The sequence below is a fragment of the Onychostruthus taczanowskii genome, unplaced genomic scaffold, assembly GCF_017590055.1.
Source record: "Onychostruthus taczanowskii isolate IOZ18803 unplaced genomic scaffold, ASM1759005v1 scaffold52, whole genome shotgun sequence".
Taxonomy (NCBI): domain Eukaryota; kingdom Metazoa; phylum Chordata; class Aves; order Passeriformes; family Passeridae; genus Onychostruthus; species Onychostruthus taczanowskii.
In genome coordinates, this window is record NW_024502791.1 from 4,025,066 (window position 1) to 4,046,977 (window position 21,912).

The 21,912-nt window shown below is 37.0% G+C and overlaps 1 protein-coding gene across 1 annotated transcript in view; it reads right to left on the reverse strand.

Moving 5' to 3' along the window:
- ANOS1 (anosmin 1) overlaps nucleotides 1-21,912 on the reverse strand; it is a 126,868-nt gene that overhangs the window by 56,220 nt on the left and 48,736 nt on the right. Inside the window, exon 3 of the mRNA XM_041416523.1 lies at nucleotides 826-888. Within this exon, the coding sequence (XP_041272457.1) occupies nucleotides 826-888 (63 nt within the window). The remainder of the gene's footprint in view (nucleotides 1-825; nucleotides 889-21,912) is intronic.

Sequence of the window (21,912 nt, forward strand, 5' to 3'; positions counted from 1 at the left end):
ATCAGTGTAGCAGTAAGATCAGTGTATCAAGTAAGGTCACTTCTATTTTTTTTATAGAAAAAGATTAAAATCTTCCTAAGAACTCACTTTCATAGACTTGGATATATTTGAACCTTTTTTATAGTAAGGCAAATTTCTATTGAGCTGATACTTCCATTTTGAACTAAAAACCACTTAAGAACTGAAACAGATCACTTTCACCAACTCAGAGCCATGTTTCAAATCCAATAAAAAATCTCCTTCTTTGCTCTGGTTTGACTGATTCAGGTTTGCTTCTTCACAGATTATTCTGACAGATGGTTCAAAAGTTTTCAAGAAAACATTTGTTCTTGAATAATTACATATTTTGCAATTAGTCTTCTGAACTTCAGTTACTTCTGGAGAACTTTTATACTCTCTTATAAATCAGACTGAATTTCACATACAGAAAAGTCATCTGCTCTAGCTATCCTGCACAAGGATTTTTCACACAAATAACATTTTATCTTTTAAACAAAGATTGCCTTTCTTACACATGTTCAGAAATGATAGAAGCGCAAATGGTAGAAATAGCATCTTAGAGGAGGGATGTCAGGGCACCTTCTGGGAGATGCTATGTAAGTGTGACTAGATCGAGTCTTTACAAGTTGAGATAAAGCATTTGGCCAGAAAAACCCTTTTTATAACTCAAAATTAATATGGCTACATTGTTAAACGTGTGTCCTTTCAAAATAAGGCAAATACTGCAAAAATACCATGGTTTTCAGCTGTCTCCTTGAAGCTAATAATTTAAATTCAAGAGACTGCTAGAACAAAGTGAGAAAGCCTGCCCTTGGGCTGACCTACCTCACAGAAGCTTTGGCAATGGTTTTTCTTCAGGTCCCAGGACTCTTTGCAGGGCTCCAGGCACTAGGAAGAATCAGGAGGCAGAGAAGTGTCAGAAAGAGAATGAAATAAACAACCACAAATAACCTAATTTCTTCTCCAGTTTTTCAGCCCACAGAAAGTTAATAATCCACTTCTCCTGGGGATAAAATTGTGTCATTGAGTCATAGTGTCAGAACAAGGTCATGAGAAGTCATGGTTAGATCACAATAAATAATTTCAGTATTTCTTAGAATACAAGGCAATTGACTCATTGTTTATTATGCCATCCTACTTTCCAACTTACTGGATGTAGGTCTTAATACCATCTAACACCATGTTCCTGGATCACAAAGACAATGTCAAAAGCACTACTCTGAACTACAGAAAGTGAAATCTTCTCCTCACTGACCAGCCTAAAGATTAGACAGGCACATTGCCTTCCCAAGCGAGAAACTATTTCATCAGGCTGTGGAGTAAACTCAGCAGAGGTTAAAACACAATTTCTGTATAAATGGATAATGTTCACTGGTCTGTTAGCAAAAGCACTTTATTTCAAGTACCATATTATCATTATTTCACCTTCAATCTCTGTTGCAATGGTTATACAGAGAGCTGAGATACAGAGCTAAGCTTCACACAGCATAAAGAAAAATCACACTGTTAAGAGCATTTACAACAGCTGAAACATAAATTCAGAATCACATCCAGAAACCTTTTCTCTTCCTTTGTTAAACATAAAACATTGAAAAATACTAGCATTGTTGGGAGCTAATGATGCCTACTCCTCCTGGTAATAGTGGAAAAGTACTTATCATACCAAAACGAAAGGCCTTTAACATGCAATGCAGTATTTATGTAGTTTCCTTTTATGCATAGTATTAGACTGGATCAATATACACATGCTATTCAAAATCAAACATGAATACATATAGGCTGCATCTCAGTGCTACACTGAGTGTATCATCAGTGTTGTAAAAACAATAGTGTTTTAAAATAAAGCATTTTTCTTACTAGCAACAAAGCCTAAATATGTAATAAAAACATTAATCACAGAAGTTGCATATTTTTTAAAATATTTATGATTTTCTTTATATATATATTGATATTTTAGGCTTAGTTTCTAGCTCTTCAAACCATTAATCACAGAAGTTGCATATTTTTAAAAAAAGATACCACTTATGATTTTCTTTATATATATATATTGATATTTTAGGCTTAGTTTCTAGCTCTTCAAAATTCACATGTTGTATACAGATTAATTAGAAGGATACATGATAAAATATCACTGAAGTCAGTAAACTCTATTAATTCCACAGTGTTGTTCCTCCTGTGGTGTAGGTACGGCACATTTGAGCTCAATTCCACTATCATGTCATTTTACGGCACTCCTGTTCAATGAATGTACTCCAAAAATTACTGCGGTACAAGTGGTTTAAACAGAAAATGAGACACATTTTGACCATTCTGTAACTTCATCAGTGATGCTCAAGACTGCCAGGTTTGTTCAAGGTGTTTGTACCAGTCTGTATCTCCAGTGCAAGTCAGGCTGCAGCACCCTATCTGGCTGTCACTCTGTTTCCAAAGTCAGTCAGGACAGCCCAGGCTGCTTTCACTGGGCCCCAGCAGCTCCTGCCTCAGGGCAGGCAGAGACAATGGGCATCTTCAAGGGAAGATGGACAAGATGAACCAGGGCAGAGCAGTGTCACCCTTGAGCCAAGAATGACACAAGAACAGATGAACAACCCAAATGCAAGAGGAGAAAAGAAGGGTTTATTACAAAAAATTCTTTGGTTTTTATAGACCAATATGATACATTTCACTTGATTGGCTAGTTAATAAAAAACACCTTTCTCACACACTGTCCTTGAGAAAAACAGGAAAACAAGGTGGAAAAACACCACCTGCAGATTGTTTATACTAACAAGTTATCACATTCCTACATCTCCCTAAAAATTCTCACAAGCCATTGTGAGAAACGATTGCCATTTCTCTCTCCCTGACTGCCTGGCATCCACAGAGCAGCACCCTGCAGTCCGACTGCTCTCAGAATATGTCAAGGAAAAAAGATGGTGGAGCCTGTCATAAGGCCTACATAGACTCTTACAGACTCTGGTTAGGGTACACACTTACCTAAACACTTACACAAACAAAAAAAAATCTCCCTAGTCCTGCTGTATGAGGAGTCCCCAGAGCACTGGGCTAGCCCGGCACCACAGGCAGCTGCAGAAGCCGACTGTCTGCCTTTAGTGGAGCTGTGCCATTGCATCACGTTGGGTTAAGAGTAGCTGCTAGCAGACAAAAAAGTTGCCAATAGAAGATCTGGAACTGTCTTGCTCAAGAGATAGTTATTAACCTTGCAATAGCAAAGATGAGGACACCTCACAAACACAGGTCTGTGCATTCATCCTCCTGGCTAACCTGTTATGAGGTTTCCCTGAAGTGGGAAGCTAGAAACATTGAAAGCTTGGATCCAGGTCTCACCTTGAGTCCTCGACTTAAAAATGTAAATGAGCTGAGATCCTGAGATCCCTCCCACTGCTTGGTCATCGGATTCAGGATAAGAAGAATCTGGGCAGAGCAGCAGCTGGCAGCTGGTTTGGGCTCTACTTTATCTAACAAAAAATACCTTGCAGACATAGCCACCTGCCACAGAAGCCAAGCTTAGGCATGAAGATGGCAGAGCTCCAGCAGGCAGCAGGGCAGTGGCACAGGGAGCATCCCAGCCATCCACTTGGCAGGTGCCACTGGTCCCTTGGGGCCATCACTCACCCTGACCTAGCACCACACGTGGGCTCTGCACTGCCGAGGCAGGATGAGATGTAGGGCACAGCACTGAACATTACGGGACAGTGACACTCGTCAGAGGATCATCAGTGCTAATCACACCAGCCTTGATAACTCAAATCCTCCTAAAGAGCTTGTTTCATCAAACCCAGTGCTTAAATCTGGAAGTTGGAGGCTTTTTTTCCTCGTCCAGACTGCTGCAGAGTGATTATTCTGCACTAAACAACTGTATCAAAAGCCAATTGCTAATAGAAAGCACCCCAGTATTTGTCATTCCTCAAAATTTGGAGAGGTGGGAGGGTATGTGTACATGCACACACTCTCACACGTACAAATCTATGTATAATATAATACTACAGACCTACTGATATTTAGATTGCATAAAATTAGAAACAAGAGCAAAATACGGTTTCATTCAAGGAAAAAGGGTTGTGATTGCTTTAAAATATTTTGGGTTGCATTTTGTACTTCATCTTTTTTAAAAAAATGTGCATTTAAGGGTCATGTTAGAGAATTCTTTTCTGTTCTAATTTTTAATCTATAAATAAAGCAACCAGGAGATTAGCATATGATGGATGCCATTTACATTAGTTACTAAAGGGGTTTTCAAAGTAAGTCTACTAAGACTTTTGCTTAGGAAATGATGCCTTTGACCTGAGTGGAAGAGAACTACACTAACAGAGCACTTTTTAGAATCTAATGAATTGCAAAACATAATTTAAGTACTGAAATACATATTTATTCAATCACTATATGTTTATTAAAATATCATATTTAAATTAAATGGAAGAAAATGACACATTTTTAACTATATATACAGCAAAAAAATTATTTCTGTCAAAGTAGAAGAGACTGTCCACAATATTTTTGTCTAAAAAGGCTTTTTACTTCATCAGAATGGAAACCAAGACATATGCAATCTGTTGTAAAAACAATGGAATCTAAGTATTACAGCTGGAATACAATTATCCTTTTCATTATCATTCACCATTCTCACTGCTCCCAACAGCAAGGTCAGAAATTAATGGCTTATGTTTACAATATATATACAATATAAGTGCTTTGCTGTCCTATGGAACTTAATTAAATGGAACTTAGATGCTTGGGAGAAAAAAAAAAAAAAAAAAAACAAAAAAAACAGCTTTCTCTGTACAATCTCCTAATAACTGGCCATGCATGAGAACAAGTACCTGAAAAATGCATTTGCTCACTATCAGACACTACAGAGAGAACAGAGTCAGGAATTTACCCAGAGTCAAAGGAGAATATAGTGTTCATCAGTCCTAGAGAGAATTATTCAGTGATGTGTACATTTAAATATACAATTGCAGCCAATGGAACCACAAGAAAAGTGATTCTGAATCTGGAAATCCCAGCACAGTGGCAGTAAACCAAAAACATAAAACAGAAACAGACAGCAAGAGAGAAATAAAAATTTTTATATTTGGGGTTTTTTACACATCTTTAATGTTTTAAAAAATTTTTTTTAACATCTTTAAGATGTTTTTAAACATCTTTCTCAAAAATCAGACTGTGAGATGTCTGAAGAACAGTAAATTCATGGCTGCACATTTACTTAGCTCAAACCAATGAACAGCATGGTAGCTTGGTGGAAAATATTAGGAGTCTGGCTGCCCATTTGAGGAATGTCCATCATTTTTGTCAATTCATTTTATAAAAGTCTATTTACACATTTGTCTCTCCTGTTAATTTGTGTCCTCCTAAACTTTTAGATGGGTATAAGATTAACAGCAAATTACTTGCATTCTGTATATTAAAATGAAAGTGTTTGGTTCTGAAACTGAAGTTAGACACACTTTATTAAAGACCCTTGTTCTATTTTTTTTAATCTCTTCCCCGAGGAACATAGGTGTGACTGTATGTAATAATATTAAAAGCTCAGGTCAACAGGACTATATGCAGTGAGAATTTCAAGGGTGAAGAATCCTACACAGGCAGGTAGGTGAATCTCATTGCCCCAGTGGATCATTCCCAATGCTCTCCAAAACCCACACTGGGCAGCTCGACTAATTCAAAGGCTTCACACGGTATCATGGTGAGTGGCTCATGGTATATCACATGGTATTGCACTCAGCTTGTGAGCAACTTTCCTTGTGACCAAGTGCCAAAGATGAGGCATTGCAGCACTTCAGCTATTTCAGCAATTTCAGGTGCTCACGCACCCTATTAGGTCAGGCACCCCCTGAACACAGCTATCTTGTTTAAAATAAACTATTAGAAGTAAAGATGACCTAAAAAATCAGTTACTCAGGCTGAAAAAATCCATGAACCCAAAGAGGAGGGTTCTACTGCAGAATCAGTAGGTGTCATATTAGCTTGTAGGTTGAGGTATGCTGTTCAAGAAGCCTCTGACCATTGTGTGAGATCCATTTTATGTCGAGTCAGTCTCTTGCTTCTCTCTTTTCCCTCTCCTCCCTCATTAGCAGAATGAATCATCAGAGCACTAGTCATCAGCTTTCTAGAACTCAGTGTGACATTTTAGCTCTGTGCTGGTTTAAGCTGGGATACAGTTAATTTTCTTCACAGTACTAGTACAGGATATGCTTTGGATTTGTCCTGGAAAAACAAGCTGATAACATGGGGATGTTTTTGTTACTGCTGAGCAGTGCTTGCAAGTGCTTACATACACATCAAGACCTTTTCTGCTCCTCACCCCATCCCACCAGTGAGGGCTGGGGGTGCAGGAGCTGGGAGGGGACACAGCAGGGACAGTTGATCCCAACCAACCCAAGGGATATCTATCCTATGCCACGTGGCATCGTGCTGAGCACATAATGATGGGAGAGGAAGGAAGCGCAGGGCATTCAGAGGAATGGCCTTTGTCCCCCGAAGTCACTGTTACATGCGATGGAGCCTGGCTTTCCCGAAGATGGCTGAACACCTGTCTGTTCATGGGAAATAGTGAAGTGTTTTGCTTTGTTCAGATGCACAATTTCTATTTTACCTATGATACTGTGTTTATCTCAAACCACAAGTTTTATCATATTTACTCGTCTGAATCTCTGCCCCATCCCATCATGGGGGGAACTGGCTGAGAGGCTGTGTGGGGCTTAGTTGTCAGCTCGGTTTAAACCACAACCAACTCCTACACTTCAGTTACACAATGTAGACTGGGAGAGGTCTACATATCTTCAAAACTTTGAAAGCCTAATAGAAACAACTGTGCAATGTAATCTTTTTGTGTAAAATAGTAGTTTCATGTGGCTACCTGGAGTTACTCCTCTGTTTATGTTAAAAAGGTACTCATGAGAATTACACTAGTAATATATTTCCCTTGTAGCTGAATAAACAAAAGGGTTAAATGACAGAGAATAGTTCCCTGTCTGTGCTGCCTGTTTTCTCTCCCGTAGGTCAGTGAGCATCACGATTTGGTGAAAAGGAGTGATTTTGTATTCAAGGATCAAGTCCTAATTAAATTAGTTACAGTTGGGGTTATTCTGTGACATTATCATGTACACTGGGAATCCAGCTGATACTGTCTAAAAGTATTGCTAATTGTAGAGCTGGTTTTGAATGAAAGCCAGGTTTTAAATAGTTAGATGGTTTTAGATTTCTTGAAATGTGTTTCTTGTTGTTCTGTATCGATGACATCCTGATATGGATTGTGGTAGGATAGATGATACAGAACAGGTTGCTAACGTGGAATTTATCATCTGCAAGTACAACTTTATTCTAATTAATAAATGCTTATATACATGCGTAAAGAAAAATCCTTCATTTGTAACCAACATTCAGACAGTCTAATCTTATGTTTTAGGGCTAATAATGATTGTGTTGTACTTTTTAGAAGTCTACTGCTCAGAACAAGGAAACAACAAAATGGCTGGCACAGAAATGAAGGGAATGGTGTCTCTGTTGGAGGTGCAGTCACAGCTACCTTAACTATCCTGAATCATCAACAACTGTAGGGTAAAACAATGAAGCACAAACCTCCAGGTCCTACAGTAGCAATTACAAATTGATAGGGACAAGGAACAGCAGCCACATGGCCACCATCACATTATATTGTAACACACCACACAAGGGTGCACTTGGAGGTTGGCATTATTCTGAGATGAACACTTCAATAGACTTCCCTGGTCAATTCACATGGGACCTCATGCAAAGCTACTTGGCATTAAAAGTGCCAAGGGTTAGGTTGAGGAATACAGCATTTTGTCTTGCGTTCTAACATCAAAACATAAGAGGGAGTATAAGCTATTCAGCCTTGACCTTAGTCAAGAGGGTATTTCCTGGCAGATTTTGCTACATCCCTTATGAAAATAATAACAAAACTGTATATCAGAGACACAAAATATATTATATATGCAACTGAGATTTACTTTTCATAATTCTTATCTAAGGAGGATGACATATACAACCTCCAGGTGAAATACAGAACTTAAGACATACTACTAACTTTAGATATGAAATGCTTTTTAAAATTGCATTTCTAAACCAGCATTAAAAAGTTTAATTTCTGGTTTCACATCCAAGAAGTGTGCTCTCAATGAACAGGAAAGGGTTTCTGCAGATGGAACTGTCAGTGTCTCATGGCAGTCCACTACAACCTTCACTTCAGCAAGCCATGCAGAATATACCTGTAAGTATTTTCCAATTACAGAGTTCTGAAGGACATAGGAAAAAAAAGTTAAAAATAATATCCAGATAAGTAAGAGAAGGAGAATGCAGTGACACACTTCTTTGAAGCTCTATTTTAGCAGAGATGTGGTCAAAACCTTGACCACAAAAACCTGAGGTTTTTTTGAGCGAGGTCAAACCTCACTCAGCCTCATACAAGGCTTAGGAACACAGCTAGTGAAGCAACCTACAGCAGATTTAGGTGTAACTGTCTCCTGTCTGTTACCAGCACTTTGGAGAGTGGCCTCGTCATTCAAATTATTATTTCACAGCAGAATGGAACATTTCTGAGAAACTCAACTGGGTACAAAGTTGAGCAGCGTAGTTTAAACTGCTATAGAAAATAGCTGCATTTGGTGTGTATTTATTTTACTTGGGTGTGGAGGGACTGAAAGCACACACAGAGACAGGCATTACCACTCGGCACGGTTATGCAAACTTACGAGTATCAAATTAGGACTTAGAGTAAAGGAAATATCCAGAAGAGCCAATTGTTGGTTATCTAACAAAAACATGAGCTTGCAACATATATTTTTCTTAATTGCCCAGTTCATTTCAGTACACAACATCAGGGTGCCAGTCCCACAATATTAACTGTGAGCAATTTGAGTTACTGAATACCTTCAATAACCTAAGCAAATACAGGACCTATAGGATCTAACTAGGAACAGTACCAGTATTTCCTGGAACAGAGATAGGAAAAGGGCTAGTCACAGTATATCAGTTAAGTCTGTCAGACCTTTAAATACACAAAGTAGCATTACAGGCTTTGTTACTAAAATTATGGCACCAGAAAGACCAAGATCATTGCCAAGAACTTCAGGTCAAATATTCTCGAAGTCCATGTAGCCTTTGTTGTTGATTCCCAAAATTAAACAGAAAGTAAAAGGTGCCAGAAAAGTTGTACACATACTGAAAGCAAGAATCACTGCAAGTGTTGAAAAAGGAACTGTTTTGACATTAAATATCTGAGAAGTAAATTACTATTAAAGAAAATAAATTAAAAAAATAGAAAAAAGAAAGAGGGAAGTCATACCATGACACTTCAGTTGAAATGCAGGACTTTCAACCAAAATCCTTTTAGAATGAAAACAACTTTCAACTCTGACATCTTGGTATCTATCTGTATAGCTCAGTTGTCTGGCATGTCAAATTTTGCCAGCAGAAGTGTTTGCTTAAAATGACAGAATAATCCTAAGACTCTTTTCTATGTTTCTATTCTTTAGAAAACATTCTTTTGTTACCAAATCAAAATCATGGCCATCGATGTCAACTGAAAGTTGGCTCCCAAACATTAGTTCATTCCTGACCAGTTCTTGTCAAAATTTGTTTACAAGATTTTGTATCAGGATATGAAACCAGGACATGTACTTTCTTCTCTTTTTCTGCCTCATAAGCTGAAGTTTAACAGTCTCCAAAGAAGATGAATAATTTGAGCTCTTACTTTGCCTCATTTTGAAACATGGAATTGAACTCAAATCTCCTACCTTCAATATTAATCTCCTAAACATAGAGTATATGATGGAGCCTTCTCTCTCCTGCTGAAGTTGTTTCCTCTTGTATAAGCAATGAGCTCTTCTCTAGAAGAGAGACTTAAATGTCAGCCTTTCACCATGGAGGGGTATGCCCTAGCAGCATTTCTGATCCTCCTGGAATTCTTTTGAAATGCTTAGAATAGGTACAAATATTCTGGCTCTTTCTCAGTGCCATAGTTCTTCCACCACCACTTCTTTGCTACAGAGATAATACTCTCTTACACTCTTTTTCACATCTTTGATTCATCTACCAACCTACCATGGACTTAAAACTGTTGTTCTAATTACCCCTATTCAAACTGTTACCTCAAAGACCATTTCCCTATCCTTCTGTTACCTTGCTTCTGTGTGCTGCATCAAGAGACAGTTAATTTGTTTGGTTTTTTTTCAAACCCCTTCCTAGCCCTTATTCTAAATCTCCACATTCTGAGTTCTCACCTACCAAGGTATAAGGCACAGTATTGGCAAAATGCTATGAAGCAGCAAGTCAAGCCTGGAACACAAGTGCAGACACAAAATAATACTGCAGCAAAGGGCATAAATTATTTTAAATCCAACTAAGGGTGATACATTTTAAAAATATTAAGAAGCTCTCTTTAATATACTCCTTCTGATAGTGGTAATAGCTTTAACTGCTTAGGTCTTTCCTGCTTTATTGTGTGTTATTGCTTACATACAGACTTTGGCAGTGTAGCTACTGTATTAATGAACAGTGAAATGAGCTCCCTGAATGAAACAATATTCGCAGTTTTGCTTCTCTGTCCAAACTTTCTTCAGGCTGCAGTCCTGCAGTGCAGTTTACCAATATACTGATTTGCCATGTATACATCTGTTCCACCAATCTGTCATAGATCAGTCAACCTTTCCTTTCTGCTTTTAAAGCTTCTCCGAGATTGCATCTGGAACTTAGACAGTAAGCAACACAATTAGAAAATTTCCACCTGTATGTCCCCACTGTTTCTAGGCCACTGTTCCCTGCCACCACTTCCATGTAGATAGAATAAAAATAAGGGTAATATTTACTGCTAACAGGACAAGGCTGCAAAATGTAGCAGCCTTTCCATTCCAGACATGGGAATTGTGGATGGACTTTCACCAGTTGTTTCCAGCAGCAGTGATAGCGCTCAGCTCACAGATAACTTTACGGTTGCACTTGATGACCTTAAAGGTATATTCCAACATAAATGATTCTATGATTCTATAAAAAATAAACCCATCTTATGTACTAAAACGTCTTATCATAAACTGCCTTTTCATTTTCTAATAGTTGACCATTTGCTTTAGTGATTACATAATACTTTTAAAGTAAAAGTGAGCATAAATATTTTGACATTTTATATACGTACAGAATTTCCATTAAGAAAACATCATTCTTTTAATTTTAAACAGACAAGGGAAAGCCTCTTCAAGCTGGCACTTTCCCCTTCCAATCTGTTACAAGGCAGCTTCAGAAAGCCACACACAGTCTTGTTATAAACACCATCTTGCTGTGCAACTTAAAGTGTCTGTCAGAGCAGCGCTGTTCTCTCCAAGCAAAGTCAAATTTTTTGTTGCCATTTTATAAATGAGTTAAACTAGTGAACTCTTCTGATAACAGATGACTTGCCTTATACATCACCCTGCAAATTCACACATACATTTCTGAATGAGAGAGCCGCAGCTAAATGTTCTTTTTGCTTGTATCCACCACAGTTCTATGGTTTTATAGACCACCGAACAATCAGAGAGGACAAAAAAAAAGGGAGGCCCTCTTTGTCTAAATTGTTACTTTGTTTCTCTCCCCCGGCTTTCCATTTCCCTCCCAGCACTACCATCACCATCAGAAACGACATATTCTGCATTACTAAACAGCAAGAGCCATAGGGCTTTTCACTTCTAATTTCACGCCACAATAAAATGCAGTGGTTGTTTCACTGGGGGACCTGAAAAGCCTTCCTTTGTGAGGCTGCTCTGATGGTCAGGTTAAGCATCACACGCTGGCAGCAGGCATCTGTGTGTGCCTCTTCATGCAATTATGGCAAAAGAGGGAGGAAAAGGAAGAGAAAAATTAAAAAGGAGGTTGTCTAGAAAAAAAAAATATTAATCCCCCTACTCTGAAGCATGTGATTCACATTCTACTGCCTGGCTAAATAGTTTTAAATATATTTCTTGTCCACCTCATTGATAGACCAATCATTCTAATAATAGTAACGCTAGAAAGTTTTCATTGTACTCAGAAATTATGCTTGTTGTTTTAATGGAAGATCTATTGACCTAAAGTAGACTGATGATACAAATATCTGAGAGGAAGGAAAAAAAATCTAAGGACAATAAATTTGCAAACTTCTAAATTTCAGAATAAACCAGTGAAGATGATCAGCAATAACAAACAATATGGTGCTCCTACAGGTACTTTTAGAATTGCATTCTGTTTATGTAATAGAAATATTGCCTAATTCTATAAAAGCAGAAGTTATAATTCCATTAATCCCAAGTACAACAGGAAGAAAAAGGCAAAACGTTACAGGAAATTCCTGCAGTTTTCTACATTTATCTTGGCTTTTTTCGGACATATTCTCTCTATACACTGAATGTTTTTCTGTCCCATGTTTAGAAAGCCTATTGTATTCACTGAATCTTTTGTGAAGAGACAATGTGAATCCTTTCACAATAATCTCTTCATGTATCTTAACACAGTCTAATGAAATATTGAAATTGCTACAATTCTTTTAGTTTGAATGATAATTCATAAAAGAAACACTGCTTGGAAATACTTTAAAGGTTAGATAGTTCCACATATTAGTTGAGGGGGAAAAAAATCTGAAATAGCTATTTTGTTTCAAATCTTTTCAAGCTATTAAAAACTGCCACTTCTCCTATTATTTTTCAATACATGCTACATATGAACAAGGAAGGCTACAGATCCATACTAAATTTCTTTATCTCTAATTGTAATGGATTTTTAGGTTATGATTATGTGATGAGCATAAGCAAATCTAAATCCATAATGCCATCAAAACAGTGGCAGTCCTGAACTGGGACTAGCTCCTACTGGCTTACTTCTTTTGATGTAAATGCGCTAAAAGAGGCATTCTAGATGAAAAACGGACCAGTTTTTAGGTAAGCAAATTTCCCCACTCAACTCACTCAGTAGTATAAAAATCAGATGTCTGGGTTGGGGACCTGGGCAAAAAGGAACGGGAGAGGAGTCTGTACACACCTCTTTAACTGAGAGTCTGAACTTAAAACAGCTTAAGCCAGCCATAAAACCACAGTCTAAAAACCAACTAATATCTGATTTTCCCTCCAAGGCTGAGTAATGAAGGTTAACATTATGGTGCTGAGAGGTAAGCAGGACAAACTAGCAGCTGAGTTAATAAATAAATAGTTCTGATTAAACTGTCATAGAACATAAACTGTTAAATCAAACTTCAGCCTTGTGCTGGAAGAATTGAGCTGGATACATTTTCCCTGTCAATAGTCTGGGCATTTCTACTTCCAAGGCAGTAGGGAAGACAATTTGGCTGTCCAGACTGTCACAGACTGCACCACAGGAGTACACTCAGCTTTCAGTGCACATGAATTTTATAGTTCACCTCTGCAGCTCAAGGAGGCATCACTACATTTCATCACTGTATAAACTTAGATTGATAACTGGGTAAACAAAATTCTCCTAAAGCTTTGCTTAAATTTGAAATTTAGCTGATAGGTATCACACATCATTCCTAAAAGTACTCTAGAATTGTGACTCAAAGGGTATGGGGTTTTTTTAACTTTAACTTGGAAGCTGTGTATTTTCATTAATTATCTACTGATTTCAAATGTTATTCAAACACGCTGATCTTTCCTGTCACGAACTGCAATACATAAAGGCAAAGACTGAGAGTAATACACTTCTAGACATCCTAAAGTGAACTATCATAGTGTGCAGATGTAAAGATCATGAAATGATCTTTAACACTTGAACGTGATGAGCTTTCCTACCTAAATGATTCCATGACTCTTTGAAATGGAATATAATTGTGATAAAGGTGATGCTGTAGCACAGCAAAAAAATGTTCTGTGGGCATTTGGGACATGTAATGCTTCACCTAGTTTTCTGCCATTTATCTTAACAGGACTCTTGGGCAAGTTCTCAGAGGAATCAGAGAGCAAGATTATGGAAGCAAGTTGGCATTAAACCCCCAGAGAACAACTGTCTTGAAAGCAGCACATTGCACAGCACTATGCTGGCAGACAAAAAGGATAGCTTGCCTTTTTATGCAAATATATGCAAGGAAAGGCACACTAGTTAATGAACTACAGCCAAAGGGTCTGAACCAGAAGTCATAATTCCAGATTAAATCAGCACAGATTGCAGGTGCCCACCAATCTCAGGAACTGACTCCCTCTGATTGCCTAGAGGCATCCTAAATCTCACAGTATGGCATTTCTAGATAAGAGTACCAGAATGCTCAATGTAGTACAGAAAGCATGTAGCTGTGAGCTGGCCTGTAGCTACTGTCATTGTAAACTGCACAATTTGACAATCTTGAAAAATCTTTACTTCAGAGCTCTGGAGTTGCAACAGCTCTAACTGGATGATTTTTTTTTACCACACATCTCCATACAAAACAGGGTTAGGTTGGGCAGGACTGATAAGATGGCAGGTTGGAGGACTCCCTCAATTGGAAGAAACAAAACAATTGATGAGGGGTAATAGAAAAGGGGGTGGGAATGCAAAAAAAACAGTCCTGCAAACCTTTCTGTGTGAAGTCATCTGTAAGGACTGCAGTACATAAACAAATACTGCAGCTTTTCACTCAGTCAGGATATTACCATGTCTTTTATTTTCTAATAACTTTATTTTCTCTATAGCTCTTTTAATTAAATATTCTAGGGATTTTCTTTTATTAGTTAACTTCTCCTTTTGAAACCAAACATCAGGAAAGAAAGTACCAAGAACCATTATCCATTCACAGATACCTACACCCAATATAATGGCAACTAGCTTCCAGCTACTACTCCTGAAGCCAAACTTCTTAGGTATCTCACACCTGTCAGCCCCACATGGATGCCTCCAGAACTCTAAAAAGGCTCCAATGGAACCAGGTGTTCATGTGTAAAAAACAATATGGCCCTTCTGCAGGACTCAGGCTCAGATATCTAAGCTGCATGAGACAAGTGACAGGAACTGAACTTGTCATTAGCTGATGGGGATCTCATCAATACACTCAATGGCATGTGAAGAACCACTAAGTGGATGACACCCAGGTGTTTACTACAGGACAGGATAATTATCTCTCTGCAGGTTACTAATTTGATCCTTGTTGACAACAGCCTGGATATCTCCATCACATAACCTGTACAGAATTCAAATTCAGGTGTCTGAATCTCAAATCCTATCACTGGTCAACGTATTGTTAATTTCACTGGCATGGAGGAATTATAGTTGAGTAACCATTTCTAACCCAGCAACCGTAATATTCCAGCATATTCCTGAAAACAGAATACTTCTGTAACTACTATTTCAGGCATACATTTACAATCTTGTAGCTATATTCTGTTTCTCAAATACAAGAATACTCAGAAAAGTAGACAGAAAACTTCTCAAGAAGAGACTTCTGTACAAGACATAAAATATAATGTTTCACCACCAGACACATGATTTTACATGCTACATGATTTTACTCATATTTATTCCCTCAACCAAATTTTAATTTATATAATTTTATGGTGCTGTAACATTTCAAATATGTTTAGGTCTATATATGGAATGAACAAGACACTAGTTTTTGTTTATTCAAGCAAATTGGTTTTGTCTTCTTATTTTTTCCACAGTACTTTGGGCAAATTGCTAGAGGTTAATATATAAGCACCTTATGGTAACCATCCTATATTTGTCTGAATAAATGCATCAATTGATAATGTATAATAAAAACTAATTCTCCATTTTCACTAACCTCCACAAGACAGTTAGATAAAAGTTTCCTACCACCACGAAAAATTGTCATGGCCTAGAGACAAAACTACTAGTACACTGAAAATGTTTATAGAATTACTTGTAACATAAAATAAATATACAGTCTTTATTGTAAATGCCAATTGTTACAAATCAAATCAGGAAAAAACAACCCTTTTAGGGAATAGCTCAAAAAGTTTTGACTAGAGGTTTTAGATACATGAGAATGAAGAATATTTCAGAATTTGACAACTAAAAACATCTGAATAATGCCTGACTGAAGAAATATAATCCCTCTGTTCTGCATTTTACAATTGCCTAATGGAAGGCTATAAAAGTGTGCATGCATCTGACAAATGTGCTCTTCAAGTATCCTAAAATTGCTTACACATTCATATAGAAACAACCTCAGTATCAGAGACCCAATTTTGTACTTCAATTAAAACATGCAATCTTCATTAAAATTAGTATAAGCCGCCTAGGCAATCAAGGAGACAGATTTTGGCTCAAAGTATCTTAAGAATAATTTATGTATTTGGCACAAATTCCAAAATGACATTTAGGCCAAGCCATTTACATAAACAATCTTTCTACTCATAGTCTTACAAAAGGCAAGAGCAGTAACAGCTGTCACAACTCATTGTCCAAATACATCAATCTCTTTTCAATTTTAACCTCTTAGACTAATCTATACCTGAATTTTTAAGACACTTCAAATAATGTCTTTTTTCATTTCCTTCTATGAATATAATTTTCCTTCAGACATTAAAAAGCAGCTTAAAGATTCTATTATCCTAAACTGAAGCCATTACAGTAGACTTACTTATTCTTTCTCATCCCCTTCATGCATTTTCTTGCTTATTGTTACTACTGCAGTCCTTTCCAGGCCTGAAGATGACCAACAAAGACAAACAAATACATCAAGGTATTTTCAACGTAAGTGCTTTTCCAGCAAGGGAGCATCTGAATAGGCAGAGATGGACTTCATCTGTGTTAGAAAATCTAAACTTCTTGAGTATATCTCAGGCTTTATTTTGGTTACTAAGACACACGATACACACAAAGTCATTCTAATCTAGACAAATCTTACAATACCATAAAATGTGCTCTTAAAGGCAGAGCCTATTACAGTTAAGTTGAAATAGTCTGTGCCAGTAAAAGCCCTTTTATGCCATTTTAATTACATCCCTGTAAGTATTTTGATAGAGGAGTATTGAAAAGCTCTATACTGCCAAACCAGCTGCTGATAAAATTCTGTATTTGTCTCCTCTCCTGGACCTGACAACTGTGTGACAAAGGTATGGTGTTAAGGCCATTAAAGTATCCTTTAAAGCAGAACACTTCTAGCCAAAAACCACTATAGCTCAGTTCTGGAAAAATGTCACCATATCTCTTCAGGCACAAATCCAATCCAAGAAGCTGAAGAGAAAAAACATACCAGCCTCATCTGTAATGCATTTTAAGCTAATTTATTAGCACTAACTGTTCTCAAGTAACTGACTTGCACTGCAAATACTATAATCTAAGGCTTTCTTTTAAGAGCTTTATTTTATTTCCTTCATGGATACTTTTGGCACATTTTGCCCTTTCCCACTGTAATAGTAGAACTAAATTTCATTTACTCTGCAAACTTCCATGTAATATCTCAGAAGAAAAAAAATGCCCTGAAGTTTGTTATGTACCATATTAATAACTCAAACTGCTCCAGTTATTCCCAAGAAGGACAATCAATCATTAAATTTCCTATATGAATGTCCAAAAGCTATTTCGCCCATCACAGCATTTTACTGAGTTTTTTCTAAATGATAACTACCTTATAGCAAGATTTCCTTTAAAAAAAAAACCAGAAATGTAGTTTTAAAAGGATCGCTTTGACTAATATAACAGCATACATAGTAGAGAAGATAGGGACATTTAATGCTTGAAACATGTCTTCAGAAACATAGGAAAGCAACAGCAGACTAAACAGTGGCATTTACTTTCCAAGTCTACACAAGGAACATATCATCAGTCCAGAATACTTACCATCATCTCCCTATATATAAATATGCTTGAGAGTGTGTATATGCTAAAGCTTTTCAGTGTTTTTTTGTTTAGTTCCACACACTCCACCACCATCATCATCACCAAATTATGCTAATGCTTTACAAAATCTTTATTGAACTTTATGCAGACCATGCACAGCACAAGACCTGTAGTGGGCTTTACCTTCCAGTGCTTTGCTTCTTGTAGAGCCATTCCAACCAAGCACAACCCAAGTGATAGGAAAACACAACAACAGTGGCTTCCAACTCATTTAATTCAGTTTGGGAATGAGAGATGGAGTCTTCATAAAGCAATCAGCGAAGGTTAAGTGAGAGGCATACAAAAGTATTAGTCAATATGAAATCCAGAAATGGCATTCTCACCCCCAGTTGTAAAGTATTGCAAGCAAGAGGAGACTTCACTCCCATTGTCCTTTATAACCAGAGTGAGCAAGCAGCTGGCAGACACGAGCAGGTGAGGCTCCAAGAACAGCATAAACCAAACCAACTGTGGGCAGAAGCTCTGCCCCTGTCCGGGCTGCCCGTTGTGTTTGCTCTTTAGTACTTCAGTTTAAAAAGTAAACACACTTTTAGGCTGGCAGTGCTGAAAAGCCTCCACCTGCTCCTCTCCTCTGTCCAAGCAGCTTCCAGCCGGATGTGTGAGCTGACCTTGCCCACTGCCAAGTCAACACAAAGCACTGGGATGGGACCTGGAGCTGAGGAAGACCTTCCCTTCACACATCAGCTGATACAGAAAACAGCCTTATGGACAGCCAACTACAAAATAAATTTTGTCTTGGAAATTTTCTTTTTTCCTCATCCTTTTACTAAACTGAAAAATAATTTGGGATTTTAAAGTGACCATTAAACAAATAAAAAATGAAACACTAATACTTTTTTCTCCTGCCTTTAGAAGATGTGAACTGCTGCAATAATCCTGAAAGGAGTATTGTACTTTAAATAAAGCATGATGTGCCTTTGCTCAAGTTCTCAAATGCAGACACATAAATTTGAGCAATCCAAGAGTTAGAAAATGTACTCACAAATAAGACACTAATGTCACCATGCTGCTTATGACTGGTCTAATAAACAAATTTTCACACAAAAAATTTATTAATTAAATCATTTTTATACTGTTTAATTTGCTACTAATTCAGGCAAAAAGGTTATACACTTTAAGGCTGGACAATACTGTTTGCAATATTATATTGCATATATCTCAACTTCTTAGTTTATTTTCAAACTGACACCTGTATTAAGGGGCGAAGTCAAGCTTTTTATTCTAATCTCACATGTCCCCTCTGAAAGCAAGAAGTTATGGGAATTGGAGAATTTACCAGGTTTCAGTTCTGGCCTCCATGGTCTGCAGCAACAATTTCCAAATCTCAGCCGACCTGTGAACTGTCCTTGCCTTTTACCACTCCACAATATCTCACCCTCCATGCCAACTACACACTCTTTGCTCTGCATTTTCTCAAGACTTTTAGGCAATATGCAACTGTTTTCAGAAATTCTCTTTTTTAAAAAAAGCTCAGAAGTTTCTCAAGTGCTTCTCAGCAACATGAAGAATCCAGTCTGAAGGAGAGAGAAAAATATCTTTCATCTTTCCTAAAACTGATATTTTGGTAGACAGCAAAAATATAAATTAACAGATCTTTATCAAACACTGAAAAGCTTAAAATGGAAGAAATGAAGATATACCACTGGCAAAATAAAAAACAATCAGAGGAAGGACAAGGAATTACATTCTGAAAACTCTATCATAAGAAATAAGATTTTTAAAACTGAAAAAGATAATCACAAGTAGCCAATAAGGTTTAAAATCGAAGTCAACTGACATGAATGATATCTGCATTTATTTCAGCAGGTTTTCAATACAACTATAATTGCTTTAATTGAGTCTTGAAAGATAACTTCTGATCATATCATACACATCATGATAATAGATAGTTGAAAATTGAGACTATTAATCACAAAAGGTCTTTTTTCCCCACTCATTTCAAACCATCTGTTGTTTGAATGAATTAATTTTTATATAAATACTTATCCAAGTGTGCATTTTTTCATCAGCAGCTTCTAAAGTAAAAGTTTTACATTGTTCAATTCTCTTTATGCATTTGTTTACCTGAGGTGTGAAACAGCTTGCCCTTTAAAGAAAAGTTGCAATTCTGTCCTACCATTTCTTTCCAGTGCAATTAGTTTTACATTTTATCAGTGAAGGATTAGAAGATAATTTTTTCCACAGAGAAGCACATTTTCAGCATAATTTCAAAATATGAAACATTCAAAACTTTGTTTGCTAAACTTCAGCAGTTTTAAAGCAATAAATATTATATGTAAATGTTTATATTTTATTGTAAAAAATTCAATAAGTGGTGATTTTATTAATCTTGTGTCCTCATAGTTCTTGTCTATACCATTCAATGAGTACCTAAAATATTGCACAGGATTTAACAGTGAACCTTGTCGGCTGAAGCTTCTTAGCAATGCAGAATACACAAATTTCTACAACAACTTTACAACTGTACTGGTTTCTATAACTTTTTACCGCTTTAAAAAATATTGTGTTTAATTACTAACATTGTCTTTTAAACCTGATAGTAACTTGATTAGCATAACTTCTAGGTGTTGCATTTACAGTTATAATAAAGAACTGTTCACAGAAAATGTGTCCAGCTCAAACTACAATTCTTAATTGCTAAAGTAGATCCAAATTAGTATTCACAGGCTGCATTTCCCTAACAACAGGCTTTCAGCCTGAAAATAATTTGTAATTCAAAACGGATTTTGGTCAATAGATTCTGAGCATACAAAACATGTTTGGCACTTAAAAATTCCAAGACCTGTTGAAAACTTATGAGTTTACATTTTCTTGTTTCCTGTTATTTTTCTCTGAAGTATTATAAATGGTTGTACGATTTGATAAAAGTTGGAATTCTTCCCAGACATTCAATTTCGACTAGGTTTATTGATAATATCTGATGAAATCTTAATCTATATTTACAACAGTTCCTTACTTTGACTCCAAATGATGTAACGTCATTATAGTTTAATAAACAGGAAAAGATGTTGAGAAAAATAATCTTATGTAAATTTGAAACACACCAGACTCCTCTTCAAAATGTTTGTCTGTACATATATACAGATTATAAGTATAGCTTCTGCAATATGATGATTCCAACAACAGATGCAGAAAAAAATTTAGGTTGATACACTAATTAATTATACAGTTAAGTTGTGTCTAGTACTGTATGTGCGAAAATTACATGCAATTACATTTTTATGAGGATTTATGGCATTTAGCAAGCAATGAGATTTTTAAAAACTTAACAGGACTTTCTTATTACAAAAATAGAAAAGCACATACACAACAGTTTATATTTTCCCATGTTTGGTTGTCTTTCAAAGTCTAAAATATATGGAAATTATATGATGGAAGCAATATGTGGCATTAGTACTTCTGCACTGCACCATACTTCTATAAAAGTGCTGAAGAAGCTCCTGAAATAGCTCTCAAAGAATTTAAAATGTGATTTCCCCTATGAAGTCTGTTTATGATTTGGGCAATAGATGACTTCTCTTGATTTGCCCTCAAAAAGAGTGAAACAACATACCTGCCAAGTTACTGAGACAGAAGAGATGCCCAGCAGTCTGGCCTTCACCTGAAGTTCTCTCTCCCTTCCTCCTTCCCTTCAAGCCTGCCCCTCTAGCTGGATTCCCCCACCCAACATTCCTGCAGACCCATCAGCTTCTCCAGCTGTATCTGCCTGGTTGGAAGTGCTTGCTAGCAAGATTTATGGGATGCAGAGAATCTGACATTACACAGCAATAGAAGCTTCCTGCAAGAAGGAACTGTGTGCCTAGACACAGACCTGCCTGTGTGTGTCTGCAAAGAGACTCTGGATTCTCAGGGAAGAGAGCTGGCTCCACATGGGGAACAACACTCCAGAAGACTCTGCTGTTCTATGCCTTTCTCAGATTAAATATTTTCCTCTGAAGGGTAGAAGTGCTTCAAATAATTTCCCAGTCACATTGAAACTGATTCAAGTATTATCTCAGCCTTGAGAAGAAATTAATGCGATGTCCTAGTCTGGGATTTAGGACACAGCAAGAATTTCTCCCTGAAAGCTTGACGGTGTCACTTTGTCACAGCTACAGCACT